Source organism: Falco peregrinus, chromosome 1 (genome assembly GCF_023634155.1).
Source record: "Falco peregrinus isolate bFalPer1 chromosome 1, bFalPer1.pri, whole genome shotgun sequence".
NCBI classification, from domain to species: domain Eukaryota; kingdom Metazoa; phylum Chordata; class Aves; order Falconiformes; family Falconidae; genus Falco; species Falco peregrinus.
In genome coordinates this window covers 68,737,841-68,756,014 of record NC_073721.1, presented here as the reverse complement: position 1 = coordinate 68,756,014, position 18,174 = coordinate 68,737,841, and the positions used below count along the sequence as shown (strand labels likewise).

At 41.7% G+C, this 18,174-nt stretch overlaps 1 protein-coding gene across 13 annotated transcripts in view; it reads right to left on the bottom strand.

The window, feature by feature from the left end:
* RALGAPA1 (Ral GTPase activating protein catalytic subunit alpha 1) overlaps nt 1-11,285 on the bottom strand; it is a 132,900-nt gene extending 121,615 nt beyond the window's left edge. For 4 of the 13 annotated variants that reach the window (XM_055793215.1, XM_055793268.1, XM_055793314.1 and 1 more), the window contains exon 1: nt 10,921-11,280. In XM_055793215.1, coding sequence (XP_055649190.1) covers nt 10,921-11,026 — 106 coding nt within the window. In that variant the 5' untranslated portion in view covers nt 11,027-11,280. Of the gene's footprint in view, nt 1-10,920 lie in introns of all 13 variants that reach the window. The other 9 variants (XM_055792761.1, XM_055792896.1, XM_055793038.1 and 6 more) reach the window with 4 other exon arrangements.
* Between the last annotated feature and the right edge of the window lie 6,889 nt (nt 11,286-18,174).

Here is an 18,174-nt window from a genome sequence, read left to right as displayed (position 1 = left end):
TTGAACTGCTAGAGGTTACAGTCTGAAATACTACAGTAAGGACAACAAAAAACAATTCCACTTCAAACAAACTAGGACATGATTTTCAGGTGGTCAGGACAAGTGCACAAGAAATGGGGCTATAACTAGAACATGGGCACAACCATTATAACCATGTCACTCACGGGGCAGAACCTTAAGTGAGTTCTAGATAATGGGCAATAAAATAGAGCAGGAAGCAAATCAAAAGGGTTTGAGATACGAGGATTAAAGGCAGAAAAAAGCAATGACTGAGACTTTCAGGAGAAAGGAGGGTGGCAGAAAAATACGTGGACTAAAAGATTACCAACTGTGTATGGGAACTGCTCATAGAAAGCAGTGCAACATAGATGCAGAGGAGCAGAAAACACTAGTTCCAAACACTAAACGGATCAGAAGCAGTTAAACAGGGTCTCTGCCAGTCAACACACAGGAATGCTGCATTTTTGCAGGCACATTAAAAGTTTCGTTTCCTGAAATAGGCCCTCATTCTTTCCCCAGACATGGGTCAACTCTGAAGCAGAAAAATACAGAAACCTAACCAAATGTATTCTTTAAAGACTCAATCTTAACACAACAGTTCATAATTCTCGGAGACACTATTTCCACATACTTCAGGCAACAGACTTAAGGCTTGCCTACATAACCAGCTGAATAGTGATTCTCGTTTTACCACATAATTACTGTGTGACACGTGCACACACACAACTGGCACTGCGGTAAGGCATTCTGCCTTTCCAGAGTTCTGTTTGGGGTGGGGGGAATTTCAAAGGATGATCCTTTTTTATTATTATTTTTATTTATTTCTTACTTATTTCTTTAAGAACAATGTGGTGTCAACCACCTCAGAAAAGACTCAGAGGTGCACTGGTAGACCTCCACTCCTACAATTAACACCCAATTAACACTAAAGGCATACCTTCAAAATACAGCTATAGTCTGGAAGAGTAGGATGAAAGTAAAAAATTATTTGACTTGGCATTCTAACAAACGCATTTCACCATAATTTCTTCCCAGGGTCACATCTGATAGCATAATCAAAAGCAAGTTTTTGGAATTCAAACCAAACAGTTAACAACTGAATTCTTGCAATAAATTCCACCACTTCCGATGGAAGAGAATAAAAGCATAACATATTATTTAATGCAATTTTGTCCTGGAATTATCTGAAAATAATACTTTTTTAAAAACCCAAAATTTCTGTTACTGCTGAAAACCAGCTTTCCTTCTAAGGGGGGGGGGGGGGGGGGGGGGGGGGGCAGGGCAGAATACACTTGTGCATCTGACAGGTTTGCCACTTACAGCAAAAGAGAGCTTCTGCTCATCACTGAAGGACACCTATAGCGATTCGGTAAGCTGCTAGTCCCAAAATTTGGAACCTTGTATCAGTCAAGAAGTTTGGAACTCATTATGCATACCCTGACCAAGAACTATGGTAAAGAAGAAGAGTGAAAAAAAAATATTAGATACAGCACGGAGGTAACAATGTAGACCTTCAAAGAGTCTGACCTGGAAATCAGCTAGTCTGGCCACCTGCACAGCCCATTCCATTTCATAGATGCCTCCACACTGAACACAATCCACATGACCAACACATAGAGAGACTACTGCTCTCCCTGATTACTTTAACGTTAAAACTTTCAGCTATACGCTGCTGTTACAGCTTTCTTAATTAAGGATCTGATTCTGTCCCCCCAAATAAATATCTGGAAAACATTCAGTTCACCTTTATCCTTGTGATCCGCTAAAGATACAGCTCTTCAATTCTCTCACATTAAGCCATTTTCTCCAACACTAGGTCACTGTCTCTTCCCTATGCTCTCCCAAAGGATCACAAATGCTGCATAGAGAGGTAAAAATCATCACCTCCACAAGGAGCACATGTGTGTCCTTTTCACATAGCCTCGAACCGGGAATTTGCAGGAAGTTGCTTGCCTTTTTTGGCTACTTAATCTTTTCTGCCTTTTTAAGAAGAGAGACATAACCTCATTTCTACATGAAGTGGGGTTACACAGAAACAAGCTTTCATCCCTAACTTACCTTGCATATATTTATTTATTTATAAACAAAAGAACTTTGTATTCTCCTACCACAGATTCATGTAGCTAACACAAACTAATGCATCACTTGTGTTCTCGGTACTTGTGCCCAGACTGGGAGGAGAGAAGAACTCAGAAATAGATCTGGCACCATACAAAATAGTTCAAAAAGTTTCTCAGAATGGGAGAGGGGAAAATGGGACATGTATTCCAAAAATGTAGCAACCACAGCTTCTACTCTACAAAGCATAATTCCACTACACTAAATTCAGGTTTCCAGCATCATTTATGGAAGCTGTTTGTCAAGAAGACGCAGTTCTCTTCATGCCTCACAAGAGCAAGAAACTTAGATCTTTGCTGACTTTTCCTTAATAGTTTTCTGTAACTTAAAAATTGGTACGGATCTGATCTCTGCATTAACTCTGTGTGTTCAGTGGTGGTTTTGGGCATCTTAAGGGGTTTTTTTTGTTTGTTTTGTTTGGTTTTGTTCTGGTTTGTTTGTTTGTTTTTTTTAAGGAGAAAGTTACATTTAAGAACAAAAAGACACTGTACAGCTTCTCTGTCCTTTTCTTCCTCCCATAAAACTTTTCTAGAAGTAGCTTTAGTTTTTTCTGTGTTCAGCATTAAGAAGCTAAGTTACCTTTTTGGTTTATGTTTTAGAAGTTGTATTCAATTTACAGATTTCTATTCTATTTTGATGCATGAAACAGAGAACCCAACTAGAAATGGAAAACTAGTTATCTAAGCTATTCATATGACCCTCGTTACAAGAGCATTCAAGTATCAGATCAACTGGAACGCATATTTCCATTAAATCCACTGAAATTTGGAAGTTCTACTATTCCCCGCCTTATGAGAACTGTAACAATGAACTAAAGAAAAAAACACCCCAACACAACAATCAAAACAAAAAAGCTCTCCACCTCTCCTACCAACTACTGTGCTTACAGGTAACTGTGCTTTTAGAAACTTTCTTACATTTTCAAGTGGCCAACTCTTTTCTTAAGAACTCATTTTCATGTATTTTGAAATGGCCAACTCTTTTGAAGGTTAATTGTTCAGAACTTTCTGAAATGTTACATTCTTCTCCAGTATCTCAGTAAGATACTCAAAGCTTAAGAGCCCACAGTGATCATTCTAGTAAGGATAGATTCTAGGCCAAATTTTCTTGCAGAAAATTTGTTCTGACACAGAACTCTGCCTGACAGTAAACCTGTTTGTTCCAATGCTTTTATTATAGTTCAGTTATCAGCATATCCCTTTATAACCAGGAATAATTTGCATCCACAAAAGTATTTCAATAAAGATGTAATCCTTTAATATTACTCATTAGAGGGAGGATACTATTTCACCAGCATATCATAGTTAGAATTACAACACAAGACTACCACCTCAAAGAGCTTAAAAATTACTTTGTCAGACGTAACACATGACCCAGAAAAAGCAACACAGATTTTTACTGTGTATTTAAATTTATAAGGAATCACCTGAGCCAGATTCTGCAAAGCTTACAAGTTTACATGTACAACACCCCAATCCTCTGTAGAAAGAGGATCTCAGTGGGCTTTAACTTACACAATTCACCTTCTCTGTTTATTTTGTTTTCTACATACTACCCTAAAAATTACTATAAACTAATCCACAGCATCTGTTACATATTTATAAACAAGTTGTGCTAGCAAGGGAAATGTATCTATACTATTTAGATGACCACCTGCTGTATGGAATTAAAATACTATAAAGCAGGTAAACTTGTACTTTCTGCACAGAGCAGAATTTAAAAGGTAAACAATCAAAATACTGAACTTAAAAACTATAACAAAACTCCACACAGATCTTAGATATATATTAACTTTCCTAAAGAGAACATTAACATTCACCAGTTCACACAAAGCATTGCAGAAATTTACCATGCCATTTAACAGAATAGTCTACATCATTACAGATCAAGTTGTGGTTAATTTTACATTTGATTTTAAGCATTTCAGAATTTAATTGTATGTTTATATCTTAAATTGATACAACAGTTGCATAACAAAAACATTATCCTGCTTTTAAGTCACTTTCCCTCATCCTTACCCAAAAATAAAACACCAGTGACAACTGCAGCAAACAATGACCTGGAAGACAGCCAAACTTGGTCTATTTCTGTGAAGTGGAGGCCCATTATAGACTGAAGAGTTCAGTAACAATCTTCAGAACAAATTGGTGCCATTAGAAAGCAAGAGGTTTCTAAGCATCCTCAGTTTCAGTTAACATACAATCAAAATGGCAATAGAAATTGCTCATTCTTAATTCTGCAAACTGAAAAATTTAACTGCTGCTTTACAGCAAAACAGTATAGAGGTTCAGTCACAGACAGTCTCTCAAACAGAAAAGCATGTCATTTAGAAAGGTTAAGTGGAAAACCTCCACCTCCGCTGGAACTAACTGGTGGCTCTGGCACAGTTAACAGACTGTCAAAAGTGAAAGACCTGATAAACCAGAGCATTTCAAACAGGGAGCTACAACTGCAAAAGTGTTAAGCATGGGCTTCACATTAGCCCTTACCGTTTCAGACCACGAACAGCTATTCTAAAAAAAACAAGTATTTTTTAGAAGATATTTTTTTCAAAGAAAATATTCTTGAGGTTTCTGGTACTGAAAAAGAAACACAGGAACTTTAGGAAATCTTTGCAAGTCCAAACTCCTGATCACCACCATCTTCTAGATTACAAATATACAGGGGGGGAAAAAAACCATGAATGAACAAGCAGGCTAACATCATCAACGAACATCACACACATACAAACTGCTACACATTTCACCAGCAGTGCTCTATATGAATGAGCAGAAGCAGCTGACAGCTCTCCAAGCTAATTCTTTCAGGTTGCTTGCAGACCTTAGAATACTTACACTAGTAAACTTTTAAGATACGCTTCCCTAACAACTCACGCATGTTCCAGAACTTAAGCTTTTATTTAAGCAATTTCAAACACTTCCATACTAATGTACTTATTTTCATCCCAAACTGTCACAAGGCTAAACCCACACAGACCTTTCCTTTGCCTGACCCTGGCAAGCGAGCCGCACTGGCTGCTGCTGCTCTCTGCAAGTCGAGTGTAACATTAGCCAAAATCCTAAAGCAAAGCAGTTCTTCCCCCTTTGCTCCTGGCCAAAACAGAACAGAATGGGTTCAGGGTTAAGTCAAAACTGATAGAACATCAAGTCTCATTTCTTAAACTGCACGCAACCCACAGCCAAATCCATGAATTACAGTGGTGAAATGTCCTCTGCAGTTAGAATTACCAGGAAAAAAATAAAATCTACAACTCTTGCCAAAAATAATAGCTTTGCACATCCACAGAAACTTCTGGAACAGCTTTCTCCAAAGAAAATTCCAAGCAGCTAGTTTTGCTGTAGCTTCTCACTTGCCTCTCACTTTAACAACCATAAAACATTTTTCATTTATTAGAGTATATAAGTGATATTGTAACGAGTGATGTAGATGATGTGCAACACCAATGAATGCCATCTAGCTGAAGCATTAGGGCTGAATGCCAGTGGAATAGATTATTTAAATTAAAATTCCTTTAGACAAATGCAATCTCTATTTAAATATATTGTTTAATATTAAACAACGTATCAGAATGGATGTCCAACGCAGTGTTTCATTCTGTCCAGTATAGCCTGACTGCTCCCTTTCAGAGATTGCCTACATGAGACGTTGAACACTAACCAACCACCAAGAATAACAAAACAAAATAATAAAAAACTACCCCATACTTCAAATACTCTGTTCTCTTAGCATATGTTTTACAGGCATTCTCTCCATGGTTCCCAGAGACGAAATCAGTGTATTTTTAAGGTATCAGATGCAAATAAAATGATTTATGAGAAACAATATATTCCTAATATATTCCTTTTTCCTTTACTCTGGATTAACAGATGACAGGCCTGTAAATCCTACTCTAAAAAAAAAAAAAAAAAAAAAAAGGGTGTGGGGGAATTTCTCTGACCAATTCAGCCCTAAAAGTAAATGTTAAACAAAGTATATTCATTTGACTCGCACATAATAAGATTAAACAGAAATCATTAAATATTTAGGGGGGTTAGCTTTTTCTTTTTTAAATACATATATTTACAAATTCTGACAAACTACAAATTCAACAGGTAGCAGCAACATATTTGATATCAAACTAGAATAAAACAAGAAGCTAATATTGTTAAGGTATGATGTTATGAAACGGTCCCATATCTAGCTGCCTTAATTATTTACAGAGTTCTCAAAGCACTGTTTTAACAAAAGGACAAACGAAGCATGACTTGATGCTTGAAGGATTACTAGAACAAACTTTCATGAACTATCATTTGAAACTCACAGAATTTTAGTTTGATACTGAAGTCTGATTAATCAGCGCAAAACTGGTAAGAACAGCGCAATGCTGTTTCCACATTATTTCCTCTTAACAATCCTAAAAATTGCAATTAGTTGCTAATCCACTGGGGACCGCTAAAAAATTTTTCTGGAAGATCATAGGCTTCATTCTGCAGTCAATACCTAATTCCATAAAGTACACTGTGTGCCCCCGATCTGCTAGAAAAGTCTCAGTGATTATACCTGCACTAATTGAAGCTGGCAGCTTTCCTTATAGCAGGGCCTCATTTCTGACAAGGCTGAGCCACTGTCATACAAGGGAATTCCATTCGACGTTCCCACTCAAGGTTGATACGCTCTTAACCACCACAGTAGCTGACACTGAACAAAACTGTTACAGCCTTTCCAGCATACAGAAGCAAGACAGAAGAATACTTTGACAAAAAGTCACATATTGAACAAGATTGCATTAGGGAACTGGATGAGACTGAAAGTCCTAGAACGAAGAAGTAGAGGGGGGGAAAAAAAAAAAAGAAAAAAAAAAAAAAAAAAGAGGGGGATGAATACTTCCCTACTAGAAGAACCTAATACGACTCAAGACAATCAAATCTCTTAAAGCAGATAGCGATAGCTCCAGCTGTGTCAAGAAAAATACAGCAGCAGGAAAACAATGAAAAGCTGATTACCTTCGCTCACAGACTGCTATGTCCCAGGATATGAGATGTCCGTATCTGTCCAATTTTTCTTAGTGATAATAATATTTATTACTACTTGGAGGTCTCCTAAAAGGCTTTAAGCTCTATTGAAAAAAACCTCATGCCTGTGACATGCATTAATTGGTCACATGTTATATTTACTTTAGCGAATAACAATATCAATTCTGAACTGGTCACCTGAATTTCACCATTTTCCTTGGTTCCTGAATTATGAAAAAGGCTGAATAGAGACATGCTGAAGCAGAACAGAGAACCAGCCAGAGACAGGACATTGGAGTGAAGTGGCAAAGAGCAGTTATCTACCAGGGTTTCAGGAAAAAAAAAAAAAAAAAAAAAAAAAAAAAGACACCTACACACACACCTTCCAACAAAAAAACCCAAGCAAATGCACCTCCTTGTATGCCTATAACTGATAGTTAGTCTAGCACTCAGTAGCTTCTCAAAGCAAAAATCTTTTACTGTAACTTCAAATTTGGTAGGCCTTAACAGACTTTTATTTCCTAGTCTTTTTCATAGATGTTTGGTTTCTCCATTATCTGCCCCTACAGAAAGAGATTCCAAAGCTTTCAATGTCTTTTCACTTTGAAGTTTTACACTTATCTGAGTCATTCCCATATCTAAATCCTCCATATACTGACAACAGCAGTAAGACTACTAAAGCTGCAATGACATTTGGTGTCATGGTACACCACCCTTCCACAAAGACACAAAATTTTCTATATTCTTTAGGCAGACTGTTTTTACTAAATTTAAACCGAGTTGTCACCAATGACAAGATACTTTTCCTGAAACAATACAACTCACTGCACTCCAAGTTATCTTGTAAAAGGCATTTAAATAAGTCCATCTAATGTACGCTACTTCTTTATTTGTTAAAAATAAATGTCACTTGCCTTTGTGCCATCCATTCACTTAGCTTCGTGTAAGGTTCTCAGAAACTGTTCTGTCTCTTCTGTCCTTTACTAACATACTGTACTATCTTCAATACTTTTAGATGATGCCTGACTTGCACCATTGCCTTGCAGGATCCAACTGTCAATCTTTTAGCATAATGACATTTTTAGATTTCTCCTCTTTGGCTAATAGACAACCAGCAGTCTATAATTCACAAGCACTCACCTCTTTTCATTGCTATTCCATTATTTTAGCTTATTGGAGTACTGCTTTGGATGCCCCAATAAAATAGAGGGCAAGCAAATGTACTCCCTTTCCTCCCCTCAAGTCTTAACCAAGAATCCAAGGCCACACTTCAGTTTATCATTGCTGAACCAAAGACTAAAAAGTACAACAACAAAAATTAACTCTGGTCCCATACACCTTGCAGGCCTACTGAAAGGATTTTAAGCTTAAGAACAAGAGAAAATTCTCTCCTCCTGGATACAAAACAGCAGTCTCCAGTATGCAGGGGCTAAGAGCAATGAACAAGACAAATCATTTTTCATTCATAAAGACGCTGAACAGTGCTGAACTGAGATTTCCTCCCTTCTCCCCTCAGATAGTCTGTTGGCAATAGCTAGCTTGGCTCCCCTGAGCACATGGAAACATGCCAATTATTATGCTGAGGGAGTTGTCACTGAAGAAAAAAGATAAACAGGAAAATGCAGCAATACACTGCTCAAGCTGCAGGATGATGTCTGCATGCGAAGCCACCTCAGGCAGCAGTCTGTCTTAGGTTGGCACATTATTTCTGTCATCTGGTCCTGCAGACTAGCCAAAGAAACAACTGGAGAAGAAAGTGCATAGAGCTTATGCTTGAAAACCAGTTTTTAGGAAGCAGGGAAATTTAATAAGGCAAGGAAGTGATCACAGCAGAAGATGGGCTTCAAATAATCTGCTACATACTCCTCTTGCACTACAATAGGAATACATAAACATCCTAGTCCCCTTGTCCCCCAAAAAAAGACCTTGCGTTTGTACCTTGCGCATCTAAGAATACCTGCACAATGATAAATCTTGTAGATCCACCCGAGACAGGCAATCTGAAGAGTACAGTTACAACCTTTCCTACTCACACAGTCATACACTGTATTCTGCCAAACTTGGAGAAAGGATATCTGGAGCTGTGCTTCAAAGGTTGAGACATACACGTGTGCAGGTGGGGAAAGGGGAATGGCCATCACATGAAAACATGCCCCAGCAGATTTAGTCTGTCCTACAGCCAGTAAGCAGAAACCTTAGACTAGACAGGAAGGAACATCTGCTTGACAGAAAGCTCACGGCTTGCACCTTAACAGAATGCATTCAAGTATCAACAAAGCTAAAGGAAAATCTTGTAAATAAAAGACGAGCAACTGAAGCATCAAATCTAGAATAGATTTGATCAAGATCACACAGACTGTTTTGCAGACTAAAGCAAAACTAGATATATTCAACATATTTTAGCATTAGGAAACCTAAATTCAGAGAGGCAGTTTCTTTATAATGCTCTTCCCTCTTAAGTTTCAACTGCTGATGTAGCTAAAAACAAATATACACCAACATAAAGCAAGCCACAACTGGCTCCATACAGCTAGTTAAGAAGAGTGTTAATATTCTGAGTGAGACAAGAGGGTACCTCTGGCTACTGAAGTGTCCTGGACAGCTAGCTACACAACTATTCCCCATTTCAAGTCTAAATAATTATTATGCTACAGAAAATAAGTTATGCAGCAGCAGATGCTGCCATACAGGAACACCTGTTCCTTCAAACACCAATACAGAAGGAAAAAAAGGAGTAATAACCATTTTCCTTTGAAAGGAAAGAATCCAGCTTTTGAGGCTAAGGTATTTAAATAACCCCAGACTATGGGCAGAACTCAAAATAATCTGTTCAGTACTCTGTGCTAAATACAGAACACAGTTGCTCTTGACCCAGCTCTGCTCACACGTTAATAAACTGCCAGAAGCAACACATGCATTTACAGAACTGAAGGGCCCAAAAGGCGCTCTGGAGCAAACTTCTTTTTTCAAGGGCAGCTTGATGACAACGACTTACATTTTTATAAACACAGGCAACTAACAGATATTTTGGAATATTTTACTCTGGTTTTTCTCTACTTTTTTTTCCATTATGATATATATATATATTCTATATGATCACCATTTCTAATTCAGTGATTAGGTTAAACAGCAGCTCACATGGAACCGCGGCAGCACGTAAAGTGCTTATGTTCCCCCCTTGACCAACCTCCTTGACCAACTGCAAACCAGAAGTGTTTTAGGACTAGCTGTATGAATGCTGACCTACATCTACTCTAGCGAGCACTTACTATTGTAGCTCTTACCTCGAAAACACACACAAACACAAGTCGTTACTGTAAGCATTTAGGGGAGATGGATTAATAGGAGGGAGTCACAGGCACCATTAGTGCTCCCAGCCACTTCTACCGAGGCGCACCGACTTAGCAGCATTTATGTAGCTCTAGAGAATAACTGACGGGGGAAGCACACAGGCTTTTCGCCTCCCATCTACAGCTGCCAAATGAATTGCACCCTCAAAGGCGGTAGGAATCTGCCTGGCTCGGTACGACGGCGAGGAGCGGCGCATCCCCCGCCGCGGCCCCGGCACACCGCTGACGCCCCGCCGCCGCCGGCCCCGCGATACCGGGGCACGGAGCCCCCGCCGTGCCGAGGCGGGGCGAGGCTGGGTCCGGGCCGGGGGTCCCTCTCCGGAGCAGAGCCCCGAGTCCGCCTCCCGCTCCGCCGCCCAGCCGGCCCCTCTACGTTCCCGGTCCTTCCCACGGCAGGACTGGGGGCCGGCGGCCCGCGGGCCGTGCCCCGGCGCTGCCCCCCTCCCTCCCGGCCGCCTCACCGATGAGGACGCGCAGGTGCTTGAGGCGGGTGAGCGGGTCCTTGCGGGTGTCCAGCACCTTCTGCGTGGATTTCCGCACGTCCCCGTGCGGCTTCTTGGAGAACATCCCGCCGGGCCCGGCCCCGGCGCCGCGCTCCAGAGGCGGACAGCGGCCTCCGGATCCGCCCGCTCCGGGGCCCCTACATAGCCAGCGGCGGCGGCAGCGCCGCCTCCTCCTGCCTCCGACTCCGATGCGGCGGGGGTGGAGGAGCGCGGCGCAGGTCCAGCTCCCGCGGGCCCGGGGGGGGCCGGGCCGGGCCTAGACTCCCCCTTCCTCCTTCCCTCGTTCTCCTCCCGCTGCTTCACGACAGCCGTCAGGTACGACCCCAGGCGTCCCTATGGCAACCGCGCCGTGACGTCACGGCCGGCGCTCCCCCGCGCACCTCCGAGGCGCGGCGGGCGGGGAGCAGGCGGCGGGGCGGGGGCGCTGCGCCCGCCCGGGGATGGAGCGCGACCGCCGGGGGATCGCTGCGGGGTCCTCCGCGCAACGCGGCAACAGCGACTGGTGCAGGAAACTCTTATTCCAGCTGTTCATAAGTGAAATATAAAGCTCATCCCGTTACACAGCTGCTTCTGCCCATGCGGGGATCCTGAGGCGTAGTGATGTAAGGCAGGAATCCCGTGGGGAATAAGGAAATAAAAGCCAGGCGGGGGCCGTATCCACCAAGGCAGTGACTCCAAACCTTTACTCAAGCCTCAGTTGTGCAACCGGCGACGATGCGTCTCGTAGTTCCTCTTTCCACACCGGTCCTCAAAGTGCTGCAACTCCTCGCCCCAGCTTCTGCCCGGAGCCGCCGCCTCCCTGTGCGGCTGCCGAGGCTGAGCCGCCGCCCGGGGCCGGGGCCGCCGGGTCACTCCCGCTCTCGGTGAGGCGGTCGTCCCCGCGCTGCAACTACGGCAAAGCCGGGGACGGGCTGAAGAGCCCGCATTTGTGCCGGTGCGGCGCACAGCCCCACCAGAGAGGCCCGCAGCAACAGCCAGGGAAATAAATGTACGCGGTGCCATGTAAATGCTGCCCAGGGCTGAATTAGTAATACTGAAAATGCCCAACGTGTCTTCTAAAATCCTGACATCGCTTTACAATAATGAAACTTACGACATAGAGGCTTCTTGGACTTGGCGATGGGCAGCTGTTCTCGTATCATTCAAGACTCATGATTTCCAGTGTCTCTTTGTCTATTTTTAAATAGTCCCCGGTGCTGGGTTTTGCCTTGAGGAAACCCAGTTCCCTGAGCTGAGAGCCTGATTGCAACAGCTGGAGCTTTTAATATTGGCAATATTTAACTATTCAGGACTAGTTATAAAATTGTAAGAATTGTCAGCATTTATGTACCTGTTACATAAATAACCTGAGTAACTGCATATCCAATAACAGTTGATGTTAAAGGCATAAGGGCGGTGGGATCCAGTCAGCAGGGGATCAGTGAAGGAATTGGTGTGGTCTGCCCTAAAGCACCTCATATTGTACCTGTAAATAAGATCTGAAACTAGCAACGTTGGGTAATAGCTAATATTACAATTATTTATTTTACCATGACACAGTACGTTTTGGCTTTCTAAGATCCGACAATCACACATTACATGCTTTGTTTTCTAAATTCCATGAATTCTAAGCATATTTTTGTATTTTAACAATCTTTTAAAAATATCTTTTCTTTGGAGGTTTTCCTTGCTTTTCTGATAGCTTTTAGGTCTTTATCTCAAGACAGAGCTTTAAAAATAATAAATGACAGGAGGGAGCAGTGTTAACCAAGATAATAATGGCTTCTACAGAGAACCTCCTCAGGCAGAGCACACCAGGCAGGAAGGGCATGTTCTACGCACGGCAAAAGCCATGATCTTGCAAAGGCTTGACTCTGAAGCATGTGACTTCGATGCCTTTGATTATGCATGGAGGACAAGGTTAGAAAATAGCAGGATTAGTTAGGGAGGGGTTAGGTTCTGCTGCATTCCAGGTGGTTATTACTGTACCCAATTCTTTCCATTTCCACTTTACAGAAAGAACTTTTCAAGTCTTCTTGTCCAGCTGTGAGGGGACCCCTAAGTTTAACTGAACTTTTAAAGGAGTAGTGTAGACAACTAAGTGCTGCAGAACTTTTTTCCCCTTCTTTTAACTCTCTCTACACAGCCCCACAGGGCACTCAAAGTAGTGGGAGCAACTGGGTCACATTCATACCATCAACTAACTTCTCACAGTTCACCTAGGATTTATGATTTCCAAAGAATTAATCTGTTGCCAAGTACTTCAAAAAACATGAGTATTTTTTGATATATCAAAGAGAGCACAAACCCTTCAGTTCTAGCCTGCTTCAATAGTTCACATTTCAAATGGATAGATTATGGTTTGGATTCTTGCATTCACCCCCTGAAATCCAAGTTTCTGTAACTCTTGTTCAACTAATATTTATACCTCATTAACGTACATGATTAAAAATGAGCTAAAATTACTCAGAATTTCACTAAGTATTAACTTATTTCTGGTAGCTAGCATGAGTTATAAACCTGATCCCTCAGAGGTGTGTGCTTATATTCCACTGAAGAGCTTTTTGCCCTCACAGTCCTTCAAGAGAAAACCATAAATTTAATTTTTTTAAAAGTGTTCCACTGCTTCTTATGTCTTCGTATTTAGCTCAACAGCTGATCCTTCTGAGGCTTTTTTCTAAGTACTCCCATTTCTACTTTTCTGTACTACCCTCCACAGTTTCCTTCCTATAGGAGTTGTCTTGCTTTTGAGAAAGAAGCCTCTTTAAATTGCACCCTGGGCATTAGGATGGTGTGTTGCAATCCTCTGGGTATATGGCTTTGCCTGTGCTACAGTATTCCTGTTTGGGAACCACCCTGAGAAACAATTTTTTTAGTTAAATTAATTGGCAACTATTTAATTTGAGAAAAATACTCCCAAACCTAGATATTTAAGGTTTGAATAGCCAAAACCAGGGTTCTGTATAGTTTAGTACTCTAGTGTAATGTATTGATACTGGAGATGCTGGCCACTTTGACCTAAGCAGTCAAATTATCAGGATCCTGTAAGATATTTCTAATATGAGAATAATGGAACAGTTAGCTGGGGTTTTTTTTGACAAAATCCTGTTCCTGTCCAAAAAAAGCACGAAATCCCATTTCATTAGCACAACCCTGTACCTCACAAAAGAAATCTGGAATTTATATGCTTCTGTAATTAAGGGTAAGACCTCTTCATGAGCTCATACTCTCCTGAGCAACCAATTCTTGCTTTATTGCTTTTTTTGTTAAGCCGTGCATCAGCATTAATACCCTTGTGTGAGCATCTGGTACAAGGTCAAACAATGCAGTCTTTCCAATCACCAAAGATCCCGACTGAATGCATTTTTCCATGAGCTACAGAATTAATGAAGCCAGATTTCCTCTGAATTTGTATTCTATCCACTGAATGCCATGTATCACCTCCTTCCGTGACCATAAAACTTCCTTTGCCTAGTCCTCCCTACTTGTTTGAGATGGGCAGGAGGCTGGACTGCAGTTAAGTCTTAATTACATATATACAGGTTGGTGAACTCACCGCTGTCCTTTGGAAGGGTAAAAGCTAAGTTACACGTTTCCCGCTGTGGGACATTAATAGGGGTTCCTTGTTCCAGATACTGTGTCACAAAACACACAAAAACTTGGTGTCTTTAACACTTGTGCTGTTCTGTAAAATTAGGTCTAAATTAGACAATGGCTGCAAAAGTAGCGGGGAGAGTGCAAGTGAGAAAAAAAAAAAACAACCAACCCAAACCAAAACCAACCCAACCATCATTACCTAAGCTTTGTTTTCCTAACATGCTAGGACTATGTCAGCCATGCTCAAAGAACAGAAGGGATATATGGCCTATCATGACAAGAAACTTTCCTACATATGAGTTATTTTCAACTGATGTAACCATTACTAATTCCTCTCCAGTGGTACCAGAGAATTAGACTTTTGCTGTGCAAAGTCACCTCCAACTCACAATGTTTGAGTTCTAATGTAAGCACTAGCACCCATATCTGATATGAAAGAGGTTTTGAAATGTGAATACACTGCTGATACAGTGGCAGTTGCAACTTCTTTTTTAACTGAAAGTACTCACTCTCTCTCAGCCACTGAGATGTTTTCTTTTTCTTTCCCAACTTATGAAATAAGTTATGAAATAACTTTTGCAATATTGACAAACCCACTAAAAAACTTGCAGAAGAGAAAAGCTCTGCAGAAACTCTGCATGTCTGCTAGCCTCTAGGGGAGACCCAATTTTTCACATATTTCTTCCTTTTTATCAAAGGAAATATTTTGCCCCCAATCTCTCCCCTTATCTTACCTGCAGAAGTAAGCAGGGCCTTTTATAAATAAGTCATATCTCTTTGAGTTTGTTTTGATTAGTAGCTCTAACCTTACTTTACACCATTTGCAGCATATATCAGAATATCTTGCCTAGATAATATACAAGCTGAGGGAGGAACATGATCCAACAGTCCTCAAACATAGCTGGTAGCTTGCACACCGTGACTGCTACTTTAACTTGTTGCTGACCTTGTCCTGCAGGGAAAATAGTCTTTTCAGTGTTCTTATGACCCACCTCCTAATACTGCACTTTGAAACTGAGGGTGAAGAATCTGATTTAATTTGATAGAGCACCCAGTGTATAATTTCTTTGTGTTACTAGATAAAAATTATTTCAAGTGGCATAATTTGTTTTGCCAGAGTTCACAAACACCCCACTACTACCACTTCTTTCTTAACCCATACTACAGATAAGGCCCAAGAACTGCCTAAAGCCTCACATGTATCTTTCAGATAAATTTCTCATGAGTCTTTTCTCATTGTTAATAACACATACTGATAGACTTGGCTAATATGTTGATGCCCTATCCACTTTGGAGGACCTTACACCCCACAATAAAAATTGTGATGACCAATCCAAGACAAACTACATGTTCAAACTGGGAGAAACTCCCAATGAGAAGATACATCAAACTCATTAAGACTATATTGGATCAAATACAGTAAAAGCTCTTTCATCCCTGCTTCTCCTTGAAGGTTTCGTCTACATCTGTATCCTGCTGATTCATGTTACTTATCTTTGGCTTCTCCATAATCTTCTTGTCAGAAATATTCAGGTACTATGCAGTTACTCACTACAACAAAAGCTGGCAGTCAGGTTGATATTCATAAAACTAGTAACTGCTTTTCAGATTCTAATGATACATGTTTCCACTTACTGTCTCCATTCAACAAATTAGGTGCAAAATTACAGCTCTGCTTCCTAGCTTTTTCTGAAGATGTCTGGTCTGATAGCCACCATCCTTGCACCAGGTACCACTTTTCTGTGTTTCACAGATGTGATTCAATAGCCAGATTCAGATAACTGGCTAAAGTGCCCAGATTAGGTCGTAGGAAGCTGATTGCCTGCATTTCCAGCTTTTCCTCTTCCCAAGCTGGGAAAAGAGACTTCACCATTTGTCAAGGTCTGCACTGGCCAGCATTTCATTTATAACGATTGTTATCACATCCAAATTTTTTTCAGTACCAGCTTTCAACAGAATTGCCAGTTTTGAATTTTACATTGTTGCCAGCTGGCCCTGTTAATGGACTATGTCTCTTTCTAATTGTTAAGAAATACCACATACCAGCTGTTAATCCCCACTTCACCATTAAATGTAGAGCCAAGCTGATAAACATGATGACAATCACCTTCTTCTTAACGGCTCTTTTAGTCTGATGAAGAGTATAAGACACGATCCAGAAAAATATCATAGTTTTATAGGCACTTAATGTTTCCTTTCACTTGTCTTGATAAAGTTATCAATCTACAGCCTGGTCCTCTGGTAGCTGACTGGATTCCTGGCTGGTATGTGCACACAGTAAGACACAAATCTTTGCAAGTCCTCTAGTAAGCCAGAGAGAATTTAATCTTTCTCCTCTCCTTCTAGAACGCATCTGGCCCTAGACAGCTGATTAAGATAGGTGTTGCCACTTTATATGTTAAGGGCTTATAGGTGGTCTGATTAATTTAATATTTCTGGGAACAAATTATAAGCTGCCACTAGTGCTGTGCCACCATATATAGTTCCTGGAAATATCCTTTTCTCTTAGCTTTTCTAGCACTCTATTTGGACAGTCAGGTTAACATCAACCAGTACCTTCCCTTCCCACCCACCCACCCACCCCCTCCCCCCCCGCCCCCCCCTTCTTTTTTTCCTCTTCTCAAGACAGTAGATGTTTGTATTACATTAGCTGGGTAACGCCCCCCCTCTCCTGGCTAAAACCAGAATAGAAGCAGCATGTAAAATCACGTATTACTAAAAAAATTTCTGGCTCAATTCCCCATCTCAGTTGCTGATTTCCACTGTGGCATGGGAACTTTGATTCCCTTCCGGGGCTTATTTTTAGCTCCCTTAGTCTAGTTCCAGCTGTTTGGATAGGAAATTACAATCAGGCCAAAGGTTTCCTGCCATTCCTTTCCCTGCAACGGTTTCCAGCTTGCTTTTTTTTTCTAGTCCAGAGTGTTTGATTCCTAGCCTTTTTTATCTTGCTAGTCAAAATGCAACACTTGAATTTGGAATTCTTAGACAATTTTCATTTCTGGTTTCTTTTTGTCAAATCCCAGCAGATCCCCTGAAGGGAAATTTCAGGTCCAGTTTGTGAAAGTCACTGGTTTTCTTTGAGGACATCTGCAGCTCGTTTCAGGCCTTCACCTGGCTCCTTTCAGCCATTTGAGTATCAGGCATCACTACTAACACTTTTGCTATGTTAGCTCCAAGGCTGGTATACCTTTAAAAATGAGTTGCGTGGTAAGTTTTCAAAACTTTGAACCAACACTCGGCCACCTTTTGGGTTCCTGCAAGTTGCTTCTAAACAGGAGAAAAAAACCCGGACACAAGGCAGATTGCTGTCGCTCTGTTAAACAACCGGGAACATTAAAACAACCCGGCCGCGCTGCTCCGGGCTGAGGCCCCGGCGCGCTCCCACCGCCCCCGCCTCGCCCGGCAGCGCGGAGCATGCGCGGGGCGCGGAGCATGCGCGGCCGGCAGCGCGCCTTGCCTGCACCTTGCCGTGCCCCGCGGGCGGCGGGCCGGGGGAGCGGGGCCCGGGGGCGGCGCGGCGGAGCGCTTGGGGAAGGGTGAGGCCGGAGAAGTAAGCGTGTTACTCGGCACCCGCAGCTGCCTGCTACTGCGGATCGAGGAAAGCGCTCGCTCCGGTGTGCGCTGCAGCACTTTAAG